Consider the following 13,406-nt stretch of genomic DNA (forward strand, 5'->3'; position numbering starts at 1 on the left):
TTATTTTTACATCCTTAGTTCTCAAAATGGTCTAGATGGTGCAAAGTCCTACCAGAAGACCCTCTTGCTCTACAGAGTTGCAAGGTAGGTCATTTCGTAACAATCAGGTAAAATCTCATTCTAGTTGACAAAACCAAAATCCACAACAGCAAGAGGATTTTTCACTGCCAAGTCATTAAATTCTATCCACCAACTTTCTTTAAACACATATAAATTAAGTTCTCCACACTGAACAATCTCAAGTTGGCTATGAGGTTTCCAGGGTTGGTTTCAGCCGATCAAATCCGGGGCTGCCTCTGACAGGCCTGATTCGCTCCCCCTTTTCCCCATCTCTCCAGGACTCCCACATTCCTACTCCTCCCTGGTATCATTTCTAGAGGTTGGGTGTCCAAATGGGGAGAGGGATAAAGCCTGGGAGACAGTGGAAAGGATCGGATGACCTCTTTTGATGGCAGCCCTCATTCAACCAACTTAAGCCATCTCTGAAACCCAAGCAAGGTTCCTAATTGCTACAGAGGTACAAAAAAAGAGGCTTCTTTTTCCAACGGCATGAATTTTTGACAATTAGGAAATTACAGGTTGCCTGTAACCTCTGAAGTTCAACATGTATTATGGATTAAATGTAGATTTATGACCCTAACTTGGCCCTATTAGAAAAGAGATAAATAAATAAAGCCCCCTCCCTTTTTTTTGGTCAAACACCCATAAGAATATATTTTACCTTGCAAAAACAGAATTGCAGAAAATCCTATGCCTGCACTGTCTAAACAGGCAGCATACCCCAGTGGAAAGAAAAGAAGCATTTATCTTTTTTTGGAGGGTGTATTTTTTCCTCCCTATACTATAAATACACTTTTTTTTTGTGAGAAATAAGCCCCAGTTTACAAGTAAAAAATAAGCACCCACCTGAAAGAAAACATTAGTGTGACAGCAACAAATTCGGGATAAATCACTCTGCTTTCCTGTCATATTATGGTGAGGTATTTTTAACTTGTTAGCCCAAGCATGGTGTGTATATCTACCTACCTACCTATCTATCTATATATGTATATATGTCTATATATACACACATATATATACATACCACAGAAATATATATGTATATATCGTGCACATATATATATATATATATATATATACATACATCAACTACCTTTATAAGCTATTATTTGAGCCAGATACCAGAGAGTACTTTGCATAGGCATGTAATGAATAAATAAGTGAGATTAGAAACCGCTTCAAGAAGAAATAAAGGCATCTGGGCACTAGAACTGGTGCAATGCTGGTCATTAAAAAGAAAAACTAAAACACTTGTCACACTAGTTATGGAACAGCGCTTATAAAAATGTGATATATGGCTTGGCTTGTTCATCTTTCTGTTTTAATTAATGATGTTCGTTTATCCTAGAAGCATTATCAGAACACTGCAGCCCACCTTACAGGCTTTTGATACATTGCCCCAAACTATACTGAAGCTGGGAGGCTCTTCAGTTGGCCAATTCAAATAAATTAAACGTTAGCAATTAACAAATATTCCTTGGTACACGTTTAATCCTTTGGAGAGGAATGTATAGTTGAGAAGTCAAAAACAATTTGCACATATCTCCATTCTTTCTGGGAATCGGAGGACAATTTAATCAAGGCGTAACAGCGACAAGCGCTTTAAGCGGTCTGCACCGAAGACATCAGCCGCCTCCACCGCTTGCAGCCTTTCCACCACCACCACCGAGTCGTGCAGTAAGACAGGCTCCGAGGAGGGATCTTGCAGGACCCGCAGGAGAGCGTAAAGGGAAATTCAGCTGGGCAAGGCTCTCCGGGCTGCTTTAGCCACACGGCTGTGCTGCGACACCCTCAAGCTTTGCATCCCCCAGCAAAGCCATGCTGCCAGGAGTCGTTCCAGCTCTGAAAATCTAGGCAGACTAAGACCTAAAAAGAAGGCTCTTTAGTGCCGCTTCCTCTTGCATCTTAAAAACGGGACTGAGCTTATTCACCTGCTGGCCAGCCCCAGGTTATTTTGGATGAAAACCAAATAAACCTGTTTTGGACAAACATGCAGTGGTGGTGGTATGTAGGGGAGTTAGCCAGCTGGAGCGATACTGTATCAGACTGTATTTAACAGAGCATAGGGAAAACACATCCCAGGAGGTGACATCCGTGACAGCTGATTCAGGAGCTTTACCCCCTGTGACAGTTCCCTTTTTATGGTTTTTTCCCCTGGTATTTTTCAGATCCCCATAAATTTTTTTAAAAAGGAGAAAAGCATCAAAAAGTTAAGATTAGTATATGAAATAGAATTTCCAAATTTGTGATGGAAAGAAACACCCTTTGCATTTTTAATGTTTTAGAGAAGAAAGAAAATTGTGGTAGTATTACCTTAACATGATTTATATCTGAAGGGGAGAAAGGAGAACTTATACACCCCTTTTTACATTTTACTCTTTTGCTCTGCTTCCTTTTCATAACTTCCATTAGAATTAGGCCTTAGAATAGCTGAAATCTGATTAATCTAAATTAATCCATTTTGTATAGTTTCTTCTTATGCAAGAAACACTAGTAGACCACAGAGCACTTTGATGTTACCATGCCTTTAAAGCCAAGCATCACTTAGCAGGCTTATTTATCGGTTTGTGTTAGGTCCAGTGAACTTGACTGATTGAAGAAAAATCTGCGATACCGCCACTTTAATCAAAATGAACGGACACCCTCGAAAATCCATAAACCTCCTCTGCGCCATGCCAGAACTCGCACTGCAAACACATGCAATACCAAATCCCCCCGTTTTTGAAATACTTCCCCCTCCCCTTTTTCTACTCCAGTTGAGCAGAAAGTGTTAGTTGCGTGGCCCGAAAAGTACAGTATTTCTTGGCTATAAATCCAAGGCAGGTTGCTTTTTAACACTAAAATTTGTATAAAATTGATTACTGGAATGTGCATTAAGCAGTATACGGATATAAGAGCTGCATATTGCATGTTAGTAACACACAGACTAGAAAACATATTACCGTCCCCACTAATTTCATCTGCAGATCCAGGTGGCATGCAAGGAGAGAGAAAAACAGAGGGGGAGAGAGAAGGGACAGAGAAGGGGGAGGGGAAAATATACTATTAAATTCATGAGTAATCCAAAGGTATTAAGACTGCAGTTATCTTATATACCTGACTCAAGAGAAACCCGAAAAGTAGTGGAATTTAAGACTTCTCACCTAAAACCCAAGGGACAGAGACACATTCTGAGAAGCTTGTATGATGAAACAGTTAATGACTTGCAAACACGAAGTTACACAAAAATTAAATTTGGGAGTGGAACTAGTTATTTCAACGCATCATTAAGCAATGTCAATTTGTGGCTTAATTCGATACTTCCACTACAAGACAGATTTCCTGCAGCCAGATGAGTCGGTTCAATTTGGCTAGTAAAGCTTCGCATGTACACTCATGATTTTTGAAAACCCAGGTTGGTGTTGACTCTTTCAAAAGACCTGGGCTCCTAAAGCTATCGCTAAGACACAAATAAGAAACAGAGTAATTTAAGTATTAATTATACAGAACATTTACAGTTATATAAACTTGAAAGTTAAACGAGTGGTAAATGGAGCAACTCCCCAGAGGATCTGTTCAAATAAACACCGTATTCTGCATTCACAGCAGTGGCTGCAGGCCACACCAATACCCATGTCACAAGCTGATGCACTTCAGACATTATTTATGAGTAAAATGAAAATGCATACTAATATTGTAAAAATAATGCACCTATTCCTCCAATTCTTTTTACCCCTAACAAAGCCAAGCTGGTCCTCTCAAAGTGCTGAACCAGAAAGCAGCCACAAGCATCGCTGTATTCAGTATTTAATTCAAAGTGACCTTAATTGAGGCTTCTTGTTGCTATTCTACTTCATTCACGAGCATGCTGCATCAGGGGTCCAAGAATGCAGTTCAGAGATATTCACGAGAAAAAAGAAAACAACCCAAACCCAAGGGCATTTGGGGGCTGCCGAGCGGCACAAACCGCGCTCGCCATTGCAGCACGCGCCCCGTGGGACAAAGCCCTCCATAAAACCGGCAACTTTGCGACACTGCGCGAAAATCCAATTGGGGAAAGGAGGGGAAGGGCAGCAGAAATTTAGAGGAAATTATTCTTGGAACTCTGTTTACCTGCCGCTAAGGTCGTAAACGAACAGTGACTGGGTTAGTACAATACTCAGCGCGGGGTTAACAAGGCAGCCTAGGCAAAGAGCAGTGCAGTACCCGTAGGCGGCGGCTCATGGGAACAGAAGACGAAAGGCAGAAAGCGTCTAGCTTTCTTTACTTTATGCTGACAGTGATTGACTCCTTTACAAAGAGGCAAGAAAAGGGAAGAGAGAAAAAAAAAAAAAAAAAAGAACAGAAACAAATTATTTGGAAATAAAAGCAAAAGAGACCAGAGAAAACATCCACAATGAATGAACACAAAAACTAAAGGTTTACATTACAACTCTGCATACGCAAAACGGAGATATGAGAGGTTCTGAAATTCTCGGGCCCCTTAAGCATTTTCCTGAAAATTCCTTTCCCCAGCAAAAAATTATTCTTATTTCACTTTTTTAAAAGTGAGAGCAGAATCTATTAAAAAATCAACCACATATCAGTCATTCCTAATGTAAAGGATAGCATCCTCCCAGAAGTTTAACCCACTTCCGCAAGCTCCGCTCCTACCTTGTCCTGAAACGCTGAATGGGCAAATCTTGACCTAAATGGCACTCGCCAGAGTTAATCACAAAAGTATGGACTTGCTGGACTCTCACAAGAAGAGCTTAACAGGAAAGCACTATTTCAGATGGCACAGTTGTGCAGAACAAGGCCAAGCACTCGCTTTCTCCGTCCCACCAAAAACCAGCACAGACACACACACATTATGATACAAATATCTCCCTGGAGTTTTGTGCTCAGTGTGGACCTGACTTGGAATAGATCTTCCAACTCTCCAAGGACCTCCTGGAGAAAATGCTCCAAGGCAGTGTCCTCACAGACCCCTCTCCTGGTCACTCTCCTGAAGGCAATCAGCTTTCACGGTAAAGGACGGAGATTTTGGGGAAGAGAGAACACAAAGAAACCATAAGCAATTTCAGAGAAGGACATGAAAAAATGCCAAGAGCCTGAGCACCGGCTCTCTGCTTCTTCCATTTTTTCTCTTATTAATCTGGTTGCTCCTCTCTGCTTTACTCCTTCTTCCTTTTTCCTCTCTCTCAGGAAGGGTGAGATGTGGTTTAAAAAGCCAACCAAATAAAAAAAATACCCCCACCCTCTTGCTAGTACTCTCTCATAGTCAAAAGTCAAAACCTTGATACTTTTTGTGGACTCCAGAAACCTAGGAACCATCAAAGCAGTTATATTCCTGCAAAAATATCATCTTATAAACAGCTCGGCAATTTTTTGGGGGTTGCCAGATTTTGAAAGACAAGGTACAGAATTTTTTTAAGGCACTATCAAATATGCTCAATCGCTCTCCAATCTGCAGGCTGCAGGTTGAATCTTACACATGCAAATCGCATGGGTGACACGCAACTATGCACAGCTCACGCTTTGCTAAGCTCATAGCTTTTAATTAAAATAGCAAAGAACCATTACAGAAACTGCTAGGCTGACTGTAAACAAACCGGACTCATTCAGCAACTGTGAAAATCGACATTTCATTCAAAACGACAAAACATCGATGAGACTCAATGTTATAAACCCAAGGAGGTTCGAGGAGCGGGCAAACTATTATTCACAAAGTTAGTATAATACCAACATTTATGCAGGATGTGACATACTACAGAAATGACAGGGACACATCTGCTAACCGCACTAATTTCATACGAAGCTCATGCGAAGCGCTCGGCACATGCTCAAGGTGTTCCTCGCTCATCATGTACCGCACGTTCCCAGTAACTCAAGCCAACTCATGCCCTGCATTTAAAACTTTGCCCTCATGATCCACTGTCCCCAGTTAAATTTTACACAATTATTCTGCTAGATTAAACGGAAGTAGGTCTCTGTCTTAAAACCACATCTTCAAGTCTAGCTACAAAAGAAAAAAAAGGATCTATTCCCATTCTATTTTAGTCCTATACTCCTGAATTAAACAATTTGAGAAAAGCTTTCAAAAAACCCCTAAAGGAATAAATCTATTTGTTTTCAAGCTTTTGAAATAAATTGAGTAATATGCAGTTAGACTATTTACAGAATGCATTTTTCAAAGCAAATGCGCTTATGCATAACCAATAAAAAACAAACCCTGGCATGCGCAGGACACTTCTGTAGTTACGTTACTACAGGGCAAAAGCGTCGGCTCAGATCAAGAGAACGGATCCTAAGGGAGCCGCGTGGGAGGGAAAGCGCTCCTTAACCAGTGTCCCAGGTGCACGAGAGCAGGTAGAACTTCCCGGGCACTGAAAATCAGGTTAAACGCAAGGAATCACCTTAGACTGCCGCCACAGTCCAGTCTGGTCTTACTGGCCAAGAAAGGAAACAACAGTAGTTTAGTAAGGCTGAAATACAAGAAGGTAACACACCAGTCTACACAACGGTGATGGGAATCCTGAATATCGTCACTTAGCAGCAGCAAGGCTATTTTCAGCATATTATCTTATTAATTAGCAGAGCAGCTAGGTTAATTAAGAAAAAAGTACTCTTCATGAAGCTAGAGGTTAATGACTTGCCCAAGGTTATAAAAGGAATCGGTTAAAACTTGGGCTTGAAGATCTCCCAGCCCTGTGACCATCCAGCAGACCTATGGCTCTACGCAGTTTCTCCATGCCCCTAGTTACTGAATAATTTGAATGCGTAACTACATAATTTACGCTGAGTTTTGGAGTCTCTTTCCTTCCAGGAGCAGCAGCTTGCAGAGCACGGTCCTTTCCACCATGAACTGGGCCAATGGAGGCCCTCACGAGCACTCCAGATACATTTCTCTTCTTAAAAATTGCTTACTTGCACTTTTCAGCACTGTCTTTTTGAAGCGACTTGATAAAATAAGCATGTCCAAAAAACCCCAAATACCACTTTTCAAACCCCAGGCAAAGGACCCTTTTTCCCTACTGACTTCTCTGAAGGGAGCTGGGGTGCGGGAGCCACGCGGACCTTCAGTGTGGAGCGCCGCGTGGACCTTCGGCTTGCGCACCGCCCTCATCGACCAGAGTGCACAGTGCGCTTCGCCAGCAGCACCGCTTCCGGAAAACCTTGTCCGTCTTTCCGTGCTCGCTTGGCGCCGTTCAGGCCCTTTTGGAGGCTGACATCGCCCTCGTTTCACTCTGAGCTGCAACATTGTGAGCAGCTGAGCTGACGTGGCATTTTTCTCCCCGCTGTCGGCTGCATTTTGAGTTGGCTCCTGCTACGCTTCCCTTCTTCTAAGCCGCTGGAAACCTCTCCGAGATGCATCACCTCCAATCTCCTTCGAAAGCGAAACCGTCTGCCGAGTGTCTCTAAGTTTGCAAGCTGGATGGCAGGAACGAGACGGCGGTTCCCCGACGCTGAGGACCCGCTCCCAAGCAGCGCCTCCGAGGGGAACCCTCGGCTGCCTCGGGGCCCCCAGCGGCGGCTCGCTGGCGGGATGGGATTTCAGTGCTACCCTAAGGTGATGACCCCTCGGCAGAAACGGGAAGCGGGCTAAGAAGCCGGCCTTTCCCGCAGGCTAAAATCCTTCGGGTCCCACCAGCTGGCTTGCTCCAGGAGGGCGCCTTCTCCTGCCCGGGGCATGTCACCGGGCAGCCCCAAGGCACAGGACGCAGCCGAGCGTCTCGGGGGTCACCAGGAGCAACCAAGACTTTGGGGTTTTCTTCTCTGGGTGGGGGGCAATGGCGGCACCAGCACGAGTAGCAACCTAGGCCGTAACACTGGCGACGCGCTTACTGCCGTTCCTCCCGACTTGAAGTTAGAAACGCTATTTGCGTTACTAACAGCAGTCGGGTCACCAGGGAACGGGAGGACAAGCAAATTTTTATTTTATCCGCCCGGCCCGGCCCATCCCAACGCCAACCGCGATTGCTCGTTGCGCTCCCAAACGAACGGGCCCGAAGCGTCGTAGTCTGCAGCTCCGCGCGTAACACGAGCTTCGGCAAAGCCACCAGTGGAAGCGCTTGCGGCCACGGGGCTCTTCAGCGCAAAGGAGGCGCCGAGGCCGGCCAGAGCGTGCCAGCGTACGGTGTTTATTCTTCCTGGTCATATTTACAGAAGGGAGGGAGATGGGGGTGGGGGGAGAAATCAAGGAACTCTATGTTAGAAGGAGTTTGTGTGAAAAGGGAGAGAGCAAACTACGGCTTTATGGATTTCATTTTATGAAGAACGTATCATAACACGTAATTGACTGGGTAAATTATTATTTTTGGAAACGCATGCATCAGGGAATACGTGCATCACCTCACTACGGCCAGTGTTTGCTACTTCAAAGCACACTGCTGGCCGAGCGAGGTCCTGCAGACCAGAGCAGAGCACTTTAATAAAGGCTCCAAGCAAAACAGCATGAAACCTAGTCAATAAAATTACAGTAAACTGGTATGTTATTTCTTGCAAATTAGATGTGTTTTATCTTGGTTTCAAGTACACAGCAAGTAGCTGAGCCTCACCATTGCCCAAATGTATATTCTTGCTAAGTACAAAGACTTCTTTTTTTAACGTAAAGATGGATGTAGAGGGAGAAGGGCATAAAAGCTGGAACTATCTAACTTATTTAGAGCACCAGTCACTTCTGGTGAGTCAAAGTAACTTAAGCCAAAACATCAGATCTATACCAAAGAAATCTGAAATCCAACTCAAATTTAATTGTGTTTTATTTATACGTTTGTATAAACACACACACCCAAGCAACAGAACAAGTTTTGAGGGATAAACACTATTACTCTGCTTAGAAATCTGGGGGAAACCTGGTAGGCGTCTTATTAGCACATGATGAAAGATGGTGCTTGTCGCAAGGAACGTATGATTTCAACAGGCAAGACAGACAAACAGCACAAGAAGAAATGGAAAAAGAGGCAGGCAGTAACAGGTACGTGGTAAGACAAGGTTCAGTGACACAGAGCCAGGGGAGCTGTGGCTCCTGGGTCCCGCGATCTGATGCTCTGGATTTCTGGACCCAACTCCACCCTTCACTAGTTTGAAAAGGTCTTTGTTTGAGGGTAGAGTAAAAAACTTCTGGTTCTGAAAACTCTGTACCTTTGTATGCCTTGGCATATCAAAATATTTGCAAAGAATAAGTTTTCATTTCACTAGGCTAGAAATTTTTCAAGCCGCGTTAATAAATATGTCCGAAAGAAAGTCCAGAAATCTTTCACTAACAGGCTGATTAACAGGCAAACCTCTAAAACTTCAGACAAATACCTGAACTTCTAGACCAAACCATTCTCCACACTGGTTTTGATCTATTGCCGGTTCCAAATTTTGGTGGGGGAGAACTCACTTGGGAACCTTCCTTTCAAACTAATAGTGTTAAAACTACAAATACGTCCAACTGCTTCTTTTTTCTGCCAAACACTCAGCTCAGATTTTTGCTATTAAGCTTTAGCACTGGGGGAAGCCTGTACAAAGAACTGCAATCTCACTGCAAACAAACAGTGGAGATAATTTATGATTTCAGCTCCACTGAAGGCCTGGAGGACACTACAGCTGTCAGTAAGGCTCATCTTATTGGAAGCCCCTTGCTCCAAGCCATTTCAATGTCACCAGAGAGAAGCTCTTGTTCTCCAAACTGAGGGAGCATCACCCACAGCCATCTTTGGGCTGGATGCTGGCAGCTCTCCGGCTCTGCTGCCCTGTCCCTCTCGGGTTAACCCAACATCACATGCATTCGTTGCCTCCATCATCCGATACGGGGGTATGGGTTCCAGGCATCAGCAGGCGTGACACTTCCTTGGATCTACATGAAGTATTACTTCATTTGAAACAAGTCCATACCTTCAGGGACTGCAATTCTTAACGAAAGCACCCTCCAGGGACAACATTTATCAAATGACTATTTCTATGATAGAAATTCAATGCACAATGACCATGCCACACTTGATGCACTTCAAATAAATTTAAGCCAGAAAAAAAATGGTGTCCCACATACCCTTATTAAAAGGAAGAGCAAACTTAGACTGAATAATAGATGCAATGACTCGAATCGTTCCAGTCTTGTGTCAGCATTTCCAGTGGTTTGTAACACGGTATAAAAAACAAGCATCAAGCACAATGATTTCATTGTGGAAAGATATAAAACCTCCCTACAATACAAGAAAAATACGTAACTGGTTTTGATGTTTGGTATCGGAAAGAAAAAGAGGGCCATTCGCTGCCTGTTTTGCCTATGTCGTCATGAGGCAGCTTTGTCCCTTACAGCTTCCCGGACATTTGCTTGGGATAACCAGCAAGTCCGCAGCGCTAATTTCAAAAGCTGCTGCTTTTGTCTCTCTCCTACTTTGCTGGATGTTGTATCCAAAGGCTGGTTCCCCAGCGAAGCTCTCACTGGCAACCATTCCTCTTTACGTGAGACCCTAACCTCCAGAGTTACGTGGCATTAAGTTCCTTGCACTAAGCACCAAGTGCTGCTACAGCAGAAGAGGCAAGGTTGTGCCCCAAGACACAACGCTAACTCAGGATAAAATGCATCAGGCAATGACAGACTGAATTTGCAAAGAGACTGCAATAAAGGATCTTGAAGGATTGTAACAAGATGAAGAATCATTTATTACTATAACTTTTTCAATAATGACAGTATATCAGGTTTCTTAGAAAAATGGACAGGGTGGCAAGGAAGCATGGCTTCTTTTTCCCCTGAAGATAAGCTGTTCTGCGTGAGCAATTAGAAAGCACTGCCCTCATCACGTAAGCAATTTCCACTCTTCCTGACAGCTACAAGGACCCATGCAGGTAAACCAAGAGCGAACGTGCTTTTCCTGCGTGTCCACTACTGGGTCCCCAAGCTTGCTGGTAGGTCCTGAAGCAACACGAGCTGCTATTCGACTCCGAGAGGTAACTGTACCTGCAAAGCTCTGTTACACCTCTGCGGCTAGGTGAACATCTGAATGCCAGATCCTCTCCCTTATTTCCTTGCACAACATTCGTTGGCCTTGTTCTGCCAAGAGCTGAATCTTAACTGTCTTTAAAAAAGGACAAGGGTGGGGAGAGGAACATAAAAAGCAGGGAATCAAATGAACATCAGTCCGTCTTCTCTCCTTCTTGTGCGAAATGGGCAAGTTTTCGCAACACGTGCAACTAATTAGTCACGTAAATGTTACGGTGGGGTTGTAAGTCAAGAGTGGGCACTCTTATTTTGGTCACAAAAATGATTCCTGAGGCTTGTGGCCAAATACTGTAAACATCTATAGGGGAATGTCAGAATACTGGTACCCTTTTGCACAGAGAATCTCCTTTATAAACATTATATATAAGGATTCAGAAACATATTCCTACTAAGACAGACACTGAGTCCCTCAGAAGGATTTGTTTTCAGACTCTGCAAAAGAAAAATGTTCACTGTCAAGTAAAAAACTTCAAAAACAAACAAAAAAAATACAGTAACCCCAAACAGAAATCTTAGAAGCCCCATAGTCTATAAAAACAACATATAATACCTCACATCCTCACCCTTCAATTAACTTCAGTGACTTTCAGTAGGAAAAATGCAACCACACTTTGATCTCTGCAGCAACTACACAAAATTAGCTGTTGAGTTTCCTCCTTCAGAAAAGGGACCATTAATATTTAATTGCCTATTTTCCCTTGTATTAAGCAGCTCCTTTGCAACCGCATTACAGATGGCCACATATTCAAAGCAACTTAAGATACAGTGTAAATATATGAACATATATATATATATATATATATATATATATATAAAAGAATATGCTAAAAAATAACATGTCATTACAAAACTCGGTGGAAATATTAATGACCAGCTTCCCTGCACGGAGACGGCTGTGCTCGCAAGCGGCGTGACGGAGAGGGATAGCTGCCGAACGCCTCCCTTTGCCGATCCCAGCCCAAAGGGACCCCGCTACGGTCTTGGGACAAGCCGCGAGCTCCAGCGGCGCGCGGGAAGCTGCCCGGACAGCCGCTGGCGAGGCTCACTGTTTTCTTTCTCTTTTTTTTATATCGTTTTCCTTAAGGATCCTTACCTGACACGGAGACCGTGTGCGACCTGACTCCCTGCTTCTCGTTGTTGGCCAGCCTGTAAAAGAGCGGTTGAAATTGCTGAATGCTGTACATTACTGCTCACCGCCACGCAGCCCGCGGGTGCCCGCTAGCAGGGCACCCACTGCACCTACTCGCAGGGCCAAGGCATTTTCCACAGCTGCCCGCTTTGACGGGGAGAAAACTAAGGAAAAAAAAAAAAAAAAAAAAAAAAAAAACCAAACCAGGAATCTACCATTTCCCAGGCCAGCTGGGGGAGCAAGAGCGGAGGGAATGTTTCACAAGGACTGCTTTAATAGGCACATAAATTCACAGTACACTTAAAAATTAAATGCACTGACTAGGCAAATTATTATTTTTGGAAATGCATGCATCAGGAAATACGCGCATCACCTTACTGAGGCCAATGCTTGGTATTTCTAAACAGTTCAAAGGGAGTTTTTAATATCAAGTAGTGCATGTCAATGCATGCAATTTTTTTATCTGCTTTCTGTAGCAAATATTGGAGATAAAAAGCATATCTAAAACAGAGCTATACACCAAATACTGTGCTTTTTATATGTAATACTTCTGGATGAATGAATTGAGTTTTTGCCTGTTGGATAACTTATCCTGTAAAAAAACACATTTAAATTGAGTTATATGCCAAGTAAACGAAGGAAATCAATTGAAATTGGATTTATTTTACCTATGGAAGATCATTAGTAAAAGATACACTCCAACAAATTCTTTGAACAACTTTTTTTCCTTATACACATGCACACAAAACTTTAATGGTAAGAAAGCAAAAGAATAGTACGCTTCCACGCTTTGAGAAGTTTGAAATTTCATCTGTCAGAAGCAAGTTTCTCCAGATGTCACATGATGTTGGCTAGTACTTTTGTTCGACAAAAGAGCATTCCTCTGCCACCTGCCTGCAAGTGTCGCCATACCCTGAACACAGCGTCACCATAAAAATAGCCAGAGAAAACCCAAATTCGTTTGTGTGACACAGATTAGCATTCTCTACACATCCACAGCTGTTATTAGAGAACTATTTTGGTACTTAAGTATCTTTTTTAAAAATAGGCTAAAATATTTGCTATGTTAAATACTATTCTTTATTACAGTTGAATTTAGAGGTCCAAATTTAGATCGGTCCAATTATGCAAGTGCTATTAAGAACGGAGATAGGACAGATCTATGATAGAAGTTTGTTCTCTATTTCATATAAGCAGAGAAAAGAGACAAAAAGGCAGAACAGCACTGTAGATGTACTCACAGAGAGGCTGAATTCACCATTCAAA

The 13,406-nt window shown here is 43.0% G+C and overlaps 1 protein-coding gene across 18 annotated transcripts in view; it reads right to left on the reverse strand.

Annotated features, from left to right (window-relative positions):
• PTK2 (protein tyrosine kinase 2) overlaps positions 1 to 13,406 on the reverse strand; it is a 187,424-nt gene that overhangs the window by 38,321 nt on the left and 135,697 nt on the right. For 9 of the 18 annotated variants that reach the window (XM_062570678.1, XM_062570674.1, XM_062570676.1 and 6 more), the window contains 3 exons: positions 12,105 to 12,157; positions 4,246 to 4,329; positions 3,003 to 3,020 (listed from right to left, as the gene is read on the reverse strand). In XM_062570678.1, the coding sequence (XP_062426662.1) occupies positions 3,003 to 3,020; positions 4,246 to 4,329; positions 12,105 to 12,157 (155 nt within the window). The remainder of the gene's footprint in view (positions 1 to 3,002; positions 3,021 to 4,245; positions 4,330 to 12,104; positions 12,158 to 13,406) is intronic. The other 9 variants (XM_062570687.1, XM_062570686.1, XM_062570682.1 and 6 more) reach the window with 2 other exon arrangements.

The sequence above is a fragment of the Rhea pennata genome, chromosome 2, assembly GCF_028389875.1.
Source record: "Rhea pennata isolate bPtePen1 chromosome 2, bPtePen1.pri, whole genome shotgun sequence".
NCBI lineage: Eukaryota > Metazoa > Chordata > Aves > Rheiformes > Rheidae > Rhea > Rhea pennata.